We start from the raw sequence: 13,741 nt of genomic DNA, 5'->3' as shown, positions 1-13,741 counted from the left end.
AAAATACTGTACTACAGCGATGACAAACATGACAGAATAATGGGAATTACAAAAAAAAACAAAAAAACTTTGACATTAGCAAAACAAATATACCTGGACTAATACCTACCTAATTTTCCCCAAATTATATTTTTATTATTATTTAGCATATTTCAAAAATAATAATGATAATTTTCATGAGTTAGTCACATTTTTCCCACATTCTCCCTGAAAATGGTCGCAATTTAAAATAAATAAATAAAAGATCTGTAACAAAATGTGGTCATAAAAAATTGAGGAAAATGTGCTTATTTGTCAGTTTAATTGTCTTCAAGTTTCTTCTCATTATCTTATATATTGCAGTGTTTTCATGAAACTTACTCAGGTCCCTGCATCCTCATTACAACTTTTATCCATGTAAACATCTGTGATTTGTTGTAGTATGTGTGATATTTAAAATGTTAAAATAGAATCATAATAAAATTAAAAACATGTGAAACAGCTGTGGAGCTTCATTATAGGTCAGGTAATTAGATTCCATCTGTTGTGTAACTGCTGCCTTCCTCTTTAGATGACAGGAACTGCATTAAACATACATGCTTTAAAAAGGCAGCACGAATCTAGGAGGAATTCAGCAGTAATATGATCGTTCCACACTACTTTGATCATCTTCCAGTAAATTTAGTGTATTGATACAGCCCTAAGAGGATGGATGACTTGTTCCTGGTTATGTATTCGGAAGGTGAGGATGGGTGTTACTGTTTGAGGAATTAAAAGTCCTCCCAGTTGTTCTCTCGTTCAGATTGAGCAGCAGATCATGGAGACTGGATCTGTCGTTTTTTCGAGGGACTTTGAATCGTTCGTTTTCAACGGTAAGTTTGCTGATTGGATCATGTTAGGGTCATAATTTGTTTTGTCTAATTTATAGCTTCATTTCTATGTACAACCAGTTAGAGTTGTGTATTTTAGCATTAAAAGTGTAGTGTATATACTGTCTGTAGAGTTCAATTTCAAGTTGTTTGCTCATACGTCAAGTTAAACACTTCTTTACATCTTGATTTCTGATCAATTTCCGTTTTCTTGTCGCAGGTTCCTCCACAAGTTCCTCCATCATGCTCAACAGCAGCATGCAGAGTCCCTTGCCCGAAGAATCATATTTGGTGTTGGGAAGACCACGTCGTTCGTTCGGGACTGTAGGGGTGGTCGTCATCATACTTATCACTAGCTGCATCAGCCTGCTAACAGTCCTGGGCAACGTCCTGGTTCTGCTTTCAATCAAAGTCAACCGCAATCTCCGAACCATCAACAACTACTTCCTTTTTAGTCTTGCTTGTTCGGACCTTATCGTCGGTGTTTTCTCCATGAATCTCTACATTGTGTACGCCGTAAAGGGGTATTGGCCTTTGGGACCGCAGATGTGCGATTTGTGGTTGGTTGTGGATTACGTGGTGAGTAACGCCTCTGTGATGAACCTCCTGCTGATCTGCTTTGACCGGTACTTCTGTGTAACCCGGCCTCTGAGTTACCCAGCCAAACGTACCGCAAGGTGGGCTGGGGTGATGATTGCTGCGGCTTGGTTACAGTCTCTGCTTCTCTGGGCTCCAGCCATCCTGCTTTGGCAGGCTGGGAGGGACAGGAGCAAGGTCCCGGAGGGACAATGTTATATCCTGCTCCTCGACAACCCTGCCGTAACCCTGGCAACCACCATCCCAGCGTTCTACATTCCCGTTGTGATAATGATGATACTGTACACACGGATATCCCTGGCCAGTCAGAGACGGGTTCATAAGCTGAAGCCTGAATTCGCAAACCTGCTTGAACCGTCTAAGGCAAGTGGAGGAACGTCAACCGCAAACCCTGACCTAGTGATTTCCATTAAACCCAGTGAAACATGCTCATTTAAACAAGATTCAATGCTCATTAGAACGAAACGCCTTCCTTCTGTAGAGTTCAGCAAAACGGACTACTTCTTGGATTCAAGTCCTAATGCCTCTGCGGAAGACCAGGGGCTGGATGCAGAAACCTCGAGACCGAAGACCTTGACAGGGTGTGCAGAAACTAGCAGGACAATGCAACCTCACTGTCTTCAAAACCATACTACCATTCAGGTTCAAAGTCAAGCATCCAAGGTTGTCTCCAAGAATGCCAGACGGAAGGCTCATAGAGAAAGGAAGGTGACGAAGACCGTCCTTGCCGTTCTATTGGCCTTCATTGTAACTTGGACGCCTTATAGTGTTATGGTTCTGATTGGTACCTTCTGCCGCTGGTGTGTCCCTGAAATTCTGTGGATGGTGGGTTACTTTATGTGCTACGTCAACAGCACGGTAAATCCAGTGTGCTACGCGCTCTGTAACGCCACCTTCAAAAGAACGTTTAAACGACTGTTGATGTGCAAGTTCAGAAATCTGACATCAAAATGAGTCGGACTTCATTCTCTTATCAAGGACTCCTAGCGAACCAACGAGGAACCTGATTCGCTCAAATGTTTCGTGACTGTGAAGCTGTTTTACTAGAGCCAAAAGTGAAAAAAAGTGAAGTTGGTTGACGTTATTGATGTTTATCATGTTGCTGATATTGTTGTTTGCGAATGTATTCTTACGCCAACAGTTTGTGTAAATCAGTGCGATAGTTTAGAGAAGACACTGATTCTTATTTTGTGAGCATGATGCTGGTTTACTAGAGCCAAAAGTGTAAATAAAGTGAAGTATTTATCCTGTTGCTAATGTTGTATGCATTAAATGTATCGGAAAGTCATTAAGTTTGCAAATGCATATATGTAAATCAACTTACAAAACACCTCGATTCATATTTTTGGTGAGTGTGATGGTGTTTAACCAAAGTGAAAAGTAAAAATAAACGTTTGTAATTTAATATTCATCAGGGCACTATTATTGCATTTGTTCTACGAATTGTGTGGCACATTGGAAAGTTTTTTTTTTGTTTGTTTGTTTTTAAGTTACAGTTTGTAAGACTATTATTGTTTGCACAATAAATTGGTAAAAAAACAAACAAAATTGTGTAAATCATACTTGCATTCTTATCAACATTGTCAAGTTCTATAGTGTTACGAGTGAAAATTAATGTTATCACATCATTAAAATTGCATGTGCCGAATTTAGCACAATCTATTTGACATCATAAAGTAATTCCTAAGTTTGTCTTGAACAATAAATGTGTTTTTAAAAAAGCACCAGGAAGTATTATTGAAAATACACTTTCATTTATTCACAACCTGTAGAAGTAATCAGTTAGTGTTGTAAATTTGATTGTACATCCATCAAATCTAAAAACATAAACATTTATAAACAGATACTTTATATAGGCCGTTGCTTCCAGGAGCGATGTTCGTTTAAGCATTCAGCTTACATGTTATAAACGTACAGAAATAGTTTTCATTCGTTTTGTTGTAATTTACAAATGCTTTCATTTAGGGGCATAATTAGGGTCTCGGCAGTTTTTCTCTTTAGTAAAGACAACTTGTTAGACAACAGATTTGCTGCGGCCTGTTTTATACATGCAAAGTCAATTACAATTTAAAAATTCGCTACAGAGATCAAATTACAACAGCATAGACGCATACATTTACTAATTACAAAACGAAGAAAGTGGACGTAAAAACAATAGGTAGGGCTACAGTTTTTTTCAGCATTCACCTTTTGGAGGATTTGGGAGTGTCACATAGGAATGTACCACTGAGTGGGCAATTGGGCAGTTGGGGTGGTCTTCAAGTTAGTTTTCCTTCCCTTTTCCTTTCTTCTTCTCGCCTCCCTTGGGTTTGGGGGTCTTTGGGGTGCAAGGTTTGGACACTTTAATGGTGGTCTGGCATTCAGCGTTGAACAGTGCCTTCTTCAATGTCCCAGACCTGCTTCTGGTTCCTGTAGTAGTGTCACATTCGGCCCAGCGACCAAACTTGTACTTGCAGTCAGCTAAAAACCAAGAACAAACTAGAATGAATGGCCTGTCTAAATATATTTTTCTTTGATTCACATCCAGACATGCATTCGACGTATTCATACATGGTAAAACTCCTTACCGCCAAAGTCTTTCTTCCAGTTGCATGGGACTTTGCACTTGGTTTTCTTTGTCTGTTCGTTGCAGGTCGCCTCCCGAATGCCAGCGCCGCAGTCGCCGCTGTTGGGCACGCATTTCCCATACTGCCATTCACTGCACTCAGCATCTGCTTTGGGCTCTTTGCCCTTTTCTGTCACAAAATAGAGAATTATTATTAATGGTACCACACCAAAGGAATGTGCAGTGCATCATTTTAATTGGAAAAAAAGAACCTTTTTTCTTCATACTGGCTTCCACGGTGATCATCAACACCACCAGCAGCACAAGTGCTATAGAGAATAAACTCCGCATTCTGGGAAAAAATATAGCTGACATTAATTTCAGTTCAATTATGTGCTTGTAATGTGCTTTTGTCATTTTTATATTTTTTTATATTTAATATTTGTTATTTACTATTTTATATATATATATATATATATATATATATTTCTATTTAGCTTTATTTAATTTCAATTCTAGTTATTTTAGTTACAATTATTTCTATTACCTGCCAGGGCAACATTTCTAATTATCTTTTACATTTTTAAGTTTTAATCTAATAGTTATATTTCATTTGATCTCTGCTTTAAATCAATTATCAAAAACGTAGAGGACAGCATCCAACCAGGTGTCCATAATCATATCTGTTTATGTGAGTTCTTGCACTATATTATATGCTATATGTATTTAATATTTTACATATATATATATATATATATACATGCATACACCAACATAAATATATATTATGTTGTATTTGGTTGTATTTATGCTGCTCAAAAACATTCAAGTTTGATATATTAATTATATTTTGTCCTTTTGTTGTTTTCTAGGTTGGTTTAATTTGTTTAATTAATGTTTCACTGCAAACCGATTAATTCTGCTAAACCGATAACTAATCATCAAAGGTCCTCAGAAAAACCAAAACCGATAAAGTCAGATAATTGCACATCAGATATGAATGTTTTGTTTGTACCGTCTAAATTAAAGACACGGTGATAATATCCTCCGCCATCCTAGCAGCTCGCTGTGTGTGACTCCATAAAAGAGCCTCTCTATATGTTCCTCTTTCTCGCAAGAAAAAAAGCACACAGCACTTCTCCTTTTCATTCTTTTCCTGCCTCCATTAAAACAGGCTTCTTTCAAGGCGCAGCCCACGGCACGGCTCCATTCTTCAGTCACTCATAAATGTGAAGGGCTCCTCGGGGTCGGACTTTTTGTGTGAGGAGAAACAGCGGTCGGCAGGGGTCCCCCACCTCCCCTCCTCTCCTCTCCTCAGCCTCCACGGAGAGAGAGGCCAAGTCCTCAAAGACCTTCAGCTGGGCCATAGAGGAGCCTGATTCACTGGCTCCGAACAAAGCAGGATCTCGCCCGTTTTGCTTCCCTCTCTGAAAGGGCCCGAACACAGATCCCATGCTGTGTCTTGAGGAGGAGGGGTTGGCCTCCGATCGACTCCTTTGAATGTAAGCCTATTTGCAATGGAGGACAAAACCCGCTCTGTTGATGCAAGAGGGGACGTGGGATGCTGCCTTTGATAAATGCAGAACTGGACATTTTGAAAACTTCCTCAAGGAGCACAAAGTTCACCGTCGACCGCTGGACTCCCCAACCACAGGCTCTCTCGCATCTGGAGCTTTGTGTTCCGTCGGGATGAAATCGCAAGGCCTGATGGTTCTGATGTGGAGAAGTGGGTCAGCAGTTGCTGGCAGCTGGTCCTCTTTGGCACTTCACAGAGCATCATTATCCCTGACAGCGTTAAAGCGCCCTTGCGCACGCAAACACAAACTCCACGACTCTATTACAGCATGAATGCAACTGTTTAAAGCGACATCCGCCATTAAATCAACTATAATAAACAATTATATTCAATTTAATTAGCGATAGCTATAGTGTCGCCGTCCAATTAAATCTAATACTGACGCTGTTATTCTAAACTCATGGATTATTCTGATATTAAACGTAATTTATGCATTTTATAGTCCAAAAAAAATCGTAAAAACGTGCTTTAAATTAAACTCTTTATTGACGGTGCGTCCATACGCCTTTCTTACATAGGCTATATCATGTCATACTACTGTAACACATCATAAACACACCCAATACATTATATATATGCACACGTCCTATTATCGCACTTAAACGCAGATAAAAATGATAATATAAGCATATCAAAATAAATAATATAGATATTTGCATTATTTATCACCCACTAGTAGGCTATAATTCAAACGCGCAGCGTCGTGAAACACATCGACTGCAGTTTAATAATAGGAGCTGTTGGGTTATGATGGTGATGATGTACTTGCCTTATTGCTGTGAATATGATGCTGTGCTGTGAGCGTGTGTCTGTGTTCAGCTCTCTCTATGAGCTCTGCTGCTCTTTGTGTTTCTCCGAACTAGTTTGAGCTGGTCGCATAGCTGTGCACTTACGCTCACCCCCTCTCTCTCTCTCTCTCTCTCTCTCTCTCTCTCTCTCCCCCCCCCGATCTATCTATTTATCTATCTATCTATCTCTCCTCTTTCCTGTTGCACAGTATAATTATTCAGATGTTTGCTGGTAAAAATAAAATAAATAACATCTACTATAATATAATAACATTTTTGCAATTACTAGATTAATAAATAAATAATCAAAATTATGAAAATGCGAGACGAAATGGAAATGCATTAATACAATAATTGATACATTTCTTATTATTTATTAACTTTTTCTTTTTTTGGCACATTTTATACACATGCTTGCTATAAATAAATAAATAATCTAGTATATACATGTGTATATATATATATATATATACTACTATATACTTCTTATATATATATACTATATACTTTTTTTGCAATTATAAATACATAAAACAAAATAAATCGAATTTTAATAATGCAAAATTATGGAAAGGCATTTCTTTTTTTCAGTAATTATTTCTTTTACTTATTTAATACTTTTTTACACATTTTATACGCATGTTGGTAAATAAATAAACAACGTACTATAATATAATGAGCTTTTTGCTATTATAGATACATAAAACAAATAAATATACAAAATTATTATCATGCAAAATGAGGAAAATATATTTCTCTTATTTAATAAATGTTTTTCTTATATTTGTCACCTTTTGTTTATACACATCTACTTATGCTTGGTGGTATAAATAAATAACATCTACCATTATATAATCCTTTTTTGCTATTTTTTGCAATCTCTTTCTGGATGTAAAATCTTATTTTATTAGCTGTGTATTTTATTTGTTTCCTCTGGTTTTGTTTTATTATTTTTATTTGATGTGATTTGTTTTTAGGACCTTGTCCCTTTAGAATATCTAAAACATCTTGTATTGTTTTGTTTCTATTTTCCTACAATTATTTTTTTTAACTAGTTTTTTTTTATTTCATCATTTTTTTTATTCTGTCCCTGTGTGTGTTTTTAAGTGCTTTGAATTGCCATTGTGTAGGAAATCTGCTATATAAATAATCCAGTCTATCTGTATATTACATTATATGATTTCACCATGGATTCTCTATTCAGATGAGCTTGTGTGAAATGTTTCTTTGACTTACTATCCAGCAAACTTAAAATAAGCTGCGGTTAAACCGATTTAAAAATACATTTGCGTCCTCTCCCTATACTCCAGAAATGGAGCTAGAGCAGGAGAGAGAAAACAATAACCTTATCTCCAAAATGATAAATGAGTCACAAATGTCAACACATCCATCATTACCGGTAACTCATTCAGACATAAAGGCCTCCTAGGGAGAGGCAGAGTTCAGCATTATACACAGTTTACCACCCGGCACTCCAAACCCTGATGTGTTCACCAATGCACTCAGTCAATTAAACCTTATGGTAGAAGTACACTCAGTAAATAATGCAAAAACATAAACTTGTTTTTAAAGTGTTTATTTCTTTCTTTCCCCTCTATATGACTTTTCCTCTAACAAAATTCTTGTCTACTCTTATAAATAAAGCCTTATCTAAGTTCATATCACATACAAATGAAAGACCTTTATATCAGAACCGATTGTTCACACATTTTTAAAATGTTTGACGAATTATATACATGTGTAATCTATTTGGAATTGCATAGCAACTCATACGAAGCACTGACAAAATACATATTCTATCATAATGACATCTCACCACAAACACACTATGGCAATACAGACAACACAGCGTTGTCAAATGGCTGCTTTGTAAAAAGACCAGCTTTCCTGTCTCTTTTATTATTCAAGCATTTAGTCAACTGTACATGTACATGAAGTGACCAGGTTGAAAATACACCAATTTAAACCGCAGGCGATGATATAAATATATCTGTTACCCAGCCATTTGTCGCTGAAAATGTGATTTATCATCTTAAAACTACCAGAAGAATTTTCTGTATACTTAACGTGCTCAGTTTGGCCGGAAACCAAAACTAACAAGTTCAAGTTGCTGCATGACTTAATAAATTCTGTAAAGAACCTAAAATCACACTGGTGAGAGAAAATGTTCATTCAAAAGTATAGCAGTCAGTGCAAGCAATGCTAAGAGATACAATCCCATTCCTGAAGGAAACTTCATTCAATTAGGTGAACATTTATGGTTAGAAAATAACCAAAGGCAAATCTATTGACTGAGATATGATTACAATTTATAATATATGGTGAATAGAGAATTGATTTAATGCTATCTAAGGTAGTAATTAATGGAATGTTTTTACGAAATTCAAGCATTTACCACAGAGAGAGAAACTGGCCGTAAGCAACAGCTGAGGAAGCATTCTTAAACGCAGGAGGCTATGAAAACAACGTCTCTATCTCGAATCAGAACAAACACACGTGAAGTGGAAGCCAAGCTAGAGGAAGTTTCCAATGGATTACAGTCACATAAAATCTGTAAAATCATTTCAAATATCAAGTAAATGTAATCAGAAGCAGTGGAAACCTCTCCTGTTAATCTCTCGTGAGGTTTGTCTGGTTTTCTTTATAGTAGTTTAGTAAAAGCTACTTTCATACATGGTACTTCATCCCTGAAATTCCCAAAATCTTGCACATCGTGTCCTAAGGAGCAGAGTGGTGCAGTTTTGTGCGGCCCTGAAAGCTGGACGTGACGTAACAAACTCATGCATTCTGAAACATGACACAAACACTGTCGTCTTGGCATTACAATCAATACAGAGAGCAACAAGCTAATTTCCGCACATGTGCTGCCTCATAGCATCGCTAGCGTGTGGCGACAGGAGAGAGCAGATAAGACTCTGTGGTTTGGTGGTGGATGGAAAAGATGGTTCTAGAGGCCGGTCACACAGCCGTCTCATGGTCCTCCCTCTGGATCATCTGGTGGTGTTGTCGGTTTTCCAAGTATTCGGCCAACTCCATGTCTTGAGCTCGTTCTGCGTACATCTTTGGAGTTTCACTCTGCAGAATGACAGAAAGATATTTTCATTTATTTAATTAATTAATTTGTATTTATTTAATTAGAATTTATTTTTATTTTAAGAATGGCGGAATGATTTTAGGAAGGAAGGAATTAATAAATGCATACAGAATCATTTTTGCAATTATCGAAAAATAAAATAAACAATTATGATAATGCAGGAATATTATTATTAAAATACATTTCTCTTATTTAATGCAGTATTTCTATATTTATTTTTTCGCTACCTTTTATTGGTGTGTGGCTTTGCTAATCAAGTCCAATCAGTATAATCAAACACAGCTTGACTCAAATGAAGGTGTAGAACCATCTCAAGGATGATCAGAAGAAATGGACAGCACCTGAGTTAAATATATGAGTGTCACAGCAAAGGGTCTGAATACTTAGGACCATGTGATATTTCAGTTTTTCTTTTTTAATAAATCTGCAAAAATGTCAACAATTCTGTGTTTTTCTGTCAATATGGGGTGCTGTGTGTACATTAATGAGGGAAAAAAATTTACTTAAATGATTTTAGCAAATGGCTGCAATATAACAAAGAGTGAAAAATTTAAGGGGGTCTGAATACTTTCCGTACCCACTGTACATGCTTGCTTTTCTACTATAATATAATGCAATTTTTGCATTTATAGATAAAACAAATCAACAAAATTATGATAATGTAAGATAAGGGAAAGACATGTTTCTTATTTAAAGGGGTCATATGATGCGATTTCAAGTTTTCCTTTCTCTTTGGAGTGTTACAAGCTCTTGGTGTATAAAGAAGATCTGTAAAGTTGCAAAGACTAAAGTCTCAAATCCAAAGAGATATTCTTTATAAAAGTTAAGACTTGTCCCCACCCTCCTAAAACGCCTCGTTTAAAATGTCACTGTGTGGGAAGATTTGCATAACGCCGCCCAAATGTTCACGCAAAGAAAGAAGGCGTAACTTTTATTCTCGCTGTAGTATTGTTGTTGCCGCCGCAGCCATGTCGTGAAGACGCTGTGTGTTTCGTTGTGAAAGCTTTGTTTGGTCTTCCAAAAGAAGACGATATCCGCTTCGTCATGCCTAGAGCTGATCCATGCTGGTAGCTGAGGAATACATCAACTTCGAGCTGTGGATCGCCGGATTGGCTTTCACCGAGGATGAAGCGGAGTCCAGCCCAGGGTCGTCACATGTGGTTGCCGCAAGCCCGCCGGCCGCGCCGTTCTCAAGTCTGCCGGCCTCCACTCACTCAAGCCCGCAGTGTGTGACGCTGTGTGACGCATTTTATGGAGGACTGTTTCCTAAACCTGCAGAGTAGCCTACAATGGGTCTGTGCTCAAAGGCTGTTCCAAAGTGGGGCAGTTCCAACTTTGCAAGGACAGTCTGGAGCTTCTGACTCACAAGCCTCTAAGTAAATTTTGTATATTTCAAGAATTTGCCACTGATGATTCAAACGTGAGTTTTGAGCAGTGTAGAGTAGCGCTTGTTGTTTGTCGTTTCTCCGATCACAAATGCAGACATGGTTTTATGTTTACGCCGCGCGATTCGCAGCGCAACGCGTAAAAACACAGTATAAGTCATTATAATCTGTAATTATGTCCCCACTGGATGCAACGAATGCCTCGTTTGCAATGGGTTTTTTTTGGTTTTGTCTCGTTGTGCCCGGGAGACAGCATCACAGTATGTTAAGGGGCGTAACATTTCCGTCACACGCTTGAGGTATTCAGCCAATCGCAATGCACTGGATAGCTGGCCAATCAGCGTACACCTCGCTTTTCAGAACGATGAGCTTTGTAAAAATTGACACGTTTCAGAAAGGCGGGGCATAGAGGAGAAACAATAATGTACATTATGTGGAAAATAATGTGTTTTTTTAACCTTAAACCGCATAAACACATTTCATTACACCAAATACACAACATAATGTTCTTTTTAGCAATGTCATATGACCCCTTTAATGGCGTCCCGGGTTGCGCCGGAGGATTATGTTTATTCGGAACATTTGACTGCAGATTGTTTTGTAAACGAGGCATAGTGTAATGGAGAGTTCGAGAAACGTTTGGTTGAAAGAGGAAATAGCCAACTGCATCGCAAAACGTAAGTAAATAATTTCATAATGCTTTGTCTGAAAATGACGTTTTATATGGATACTGTTTCAAAACACTTACACATAGACACATATTAGTGCAAAATACTTTATTAATATTATAAGTAAACCTCAATGAACATATTAAAAATAATAATAAAAACATATTCTGATTACTTTGTGTTTAAAAATCATTCAAGGAAATGTTAAGAAATAAGGTACAGGTATGAGGTCCATTTGAATGTTCTCACCTGTAGATCTGTCTTCATGAGGGATGCACCAGCCTCCACCAGGTAACAGCATATTGTTCTCTGGCACAACGCAGCTGCCTTATGCAGGGCCGTCTCCCCTCTGAATAAAAAACACAGAGCTCCTAACCATTATGATTGTCAGTCAAAACTAACTCTTTTATCCCTTTCACCACAAATTAAAGCACTACTTACGTTGATTTCTCCGTCACATCCAGGATGCAGGCCGGAGCTGTTCACCAAAAACAGTGTGAGATCATTAGAAATGAGACGGCAAGTCTAAAGTCAAAAATCAAAAGTCCAACCGACTCACCATTATCAATGATATACCTCACAATCTCTTTACTGCCTAAAACGACTGCATGATGGAGGAGGGTGCGGCCGAAACGGTCCTGGACCAACAGGTTTGCCCCTTCTTCACGCATCTGAACCAACTGAGACCATGAATGACCAGAGAAGAAGTTCATGAGGTCTGGCAATACAGCTAATGTATGGTATTGCTGGAATTGATTATATTTATGAATACCTTTTCGATGTTGTCAGAGTTCACGGCATCAAAGAGCAAACTGATTGATTCTGAAAGACATTAAACAAAATATGAGTTATTTTATTGTGCCAAATTGGTCTAGGTAATTTTAGAAAATGTGTGAATATGTGATGATATATTTTATTAACTTATATTATATAAAATAAGAATAATAATTGTATATTTATAATAGTTTATGAATACATTTTTCTAATAAATAAATGTATTAATTACTTATTAATTATATATATATATACAGAAAGAAATGGAAAAATATTTTTTTCTTGTACTAAATTGGTAAATATAATATTTTAAAATATATTTTCAAGTTATATTTTTATAATAATTATTATTATAATAGTTTATTGTATTAAATAAATAAATGCTACAATAAATATGATAATAATAATAATAAAAAATAAAAAAAAATATATATATATGTACCTTGATCACTGTCATTCCAGCCCGAATCTAACCTGTGAAATTAAAACTGAATATTAATCATCAATATAATCATCATGAATATTCATAATCAAAACCAACTACATCTGTGTGCCTTACCAGTGATGATTATTAAATATTGTATGTACCTTGGCACATTCACTGAGTCCTCATCAAGTGTGTTTGAACGATTCAAATTCATAATTTTTGCTCCCCTCCTTCAAGATGAAAGACATTGGGCAAAGAAAAAGCTTATGTAAGATATTCATTTGAAAATGGATATCGTCTGCCCCTCTCACTAACAAAAAAAATGGCACTATGGTGCAATGGTATATTTCAAAGTACCATGGTATTATTGTGCCATTGTAGTGTACTTTTATTGCAGATGGGCATTACATAGCCCTAATTAAGCACATGGAATCATGGGATGGATAACTTTGTTAGCTTAGTAATGATGTTTGCTATAAAAAGTACAAGGCATAATCGTGTTTTCATGGAAACAATCAAAGCTTTGGACGTGAAGGTCTTAATTAAACCACAAAGCCCTCAGTTTGAGATGTACCTGCACAAGCCTGGCTTTGTGGGAGTCTCTGGATTGCTAGTTTGCACGTGTGAGTCGCTATCCGTGCTCGCGCTTTCCGTTTGGCCTTCAGCATGCGTCTGGTGAACCCTGTGAGAGCATGATGGGGTGGACAGACAACAGAGAAGACGATGACCAGACATGCTGTGGGGGGCGGGGAAAGTCATTGTTTGTGAGATGTGTGTAATTTACTGTAACAGAACAACTGCTACAATGAGGTCTGACAGATGGGATGTGTTTTTTCAGCGATCTGCTGTGCGTCAGGCAGGGGGAGGGTGAATGTAAACACAGATAAACGAGTTTTTAATAGCAGGGGCCTTTATGAGGGACTGTCCTGTCTTGAATGGGCTCACAGATTTGTGCTCGCTCACAGGAGACTTTGGCACAAAAATGTCGCTGTCTCTCACTCGCTCTGTCTCACTGTCAGATGTGTACGCAAATACACAG

General features: G+C 37.3%; 3 protein-coding genes across 7 annotated transcripts in view; 1 reads left to right on the top strand and 2 right to left on the bottom strand.

The window, feature by feature from the left end:
* The first annotated feature begins 770 nt into the window (after positions 1–770).
* Positions 771–2,887, top strand: LOC107569698 (muscarinic acetylcholine receptor M4-like). Its single transcript, XM_016255835.1, has 2 exons — positions 771–851; positions 1,069–2,887. Exons 1-2 carry the CDS (start codon positions 797–799, stop codon positions 2,397–2,399), a joined length of 1,386 nt encoding a protein of 461 aa, XP_016111321.1. The 5' UTR covers positions 771–796; the 3' UTR covers positions 2,400–2,887.
* Positions 2,888–3,615: 728 nt separating this feature from the next.
* On the bottom strand, positions 3,616–6,441 carry LOC107569721 (midkine-B-like). Its single transcript, XM_016255868.1, has 4 exons — positions 6,336–6,441; positions 4,263–4,342; positions 4,013–4,180; positions 3,616–3,905 (listed from the first exon to the last, which is right to left on the bottom strand). Exons 2-4 carry the CDS (start codon positions 4,339–4,341, stop codon positions 3,709–3,711), a joined length of 444 nt encoding a protein of 147 aa, XP_016111354.1. The 5' UTR covers position 4,342; positions 6,336–6,441; the 3' UTR covers positions 3,616–3,708.
* Positions 6,442–7,944: 1,503 nt separating this feature from the next.
* The window catches only part of LOC107569712 (diacylglycerol kinase zeta-like), a 28,421-nt gene continuing 22,624 nt past the window's right edge, over positions 7,945–13,741 (bottom strand). For all 5 annotated transcript variants that reach the window (XM_016255853.1, XM_016255848.1, XM_016255851.1 and 2 more), the window contains 8 exons: positions 13,277–13,384; positions 12,864–12,932; positions 12,718–12,749; positions 12,274–12,323; positions 12,061–12,181; positions 11,943–11,979; positions 11,751–11,850; positions 7,945–9,429 (listed from right to left, as the gene is read on the bottom strand). In XM_016255853.1, the coding sequence (XP_016111339.1) occupies positions 9,313–9,429; positions 11,751–11,850; positions 11,943–11,979; positions 12,061–12,181; positions 12,274–12,323; positions 12,718–12,749; positions 12,864–12,932; positions 13,277–13,384 (634 nt within the window). In that variant the 3' untranslated portion in view covers positions 7,945–9,312. The remainder of the gene's footprint in view (positions 9,430–11,750; positions 11,851–11,942; positions 11,980–12,060; positions 12,182–12,273; positions 12,324–12,717; positions 12,750–12,863; positions 12,933–13,276; positions 13,385–13,741) is intronic.

This window comes from Sinocyclocheilus grahami, unplaced genomic scaffold (assembly GCF_001515645.1).
Source record: "Sinocyclocheilus grahami isolate Dianchi unplaced genomic scaffold, SAMN03320097.WGS_v1.1 scaffold1374.1, whole genome shotgun sequence".
Classification (NCBI taxonomy): Eukaryota; Metazoa; Chordata; class Actinopteri; order Cypriniformes; family Cyprinidae; genus Sinocyclocheilus; species Sinocyclocheilus grahami.
The sequence above is the reverse complement of the archived record's forward strand: the minus strand, read 5'-3'. Positions and strand labels throughout refer to the sequence as shown.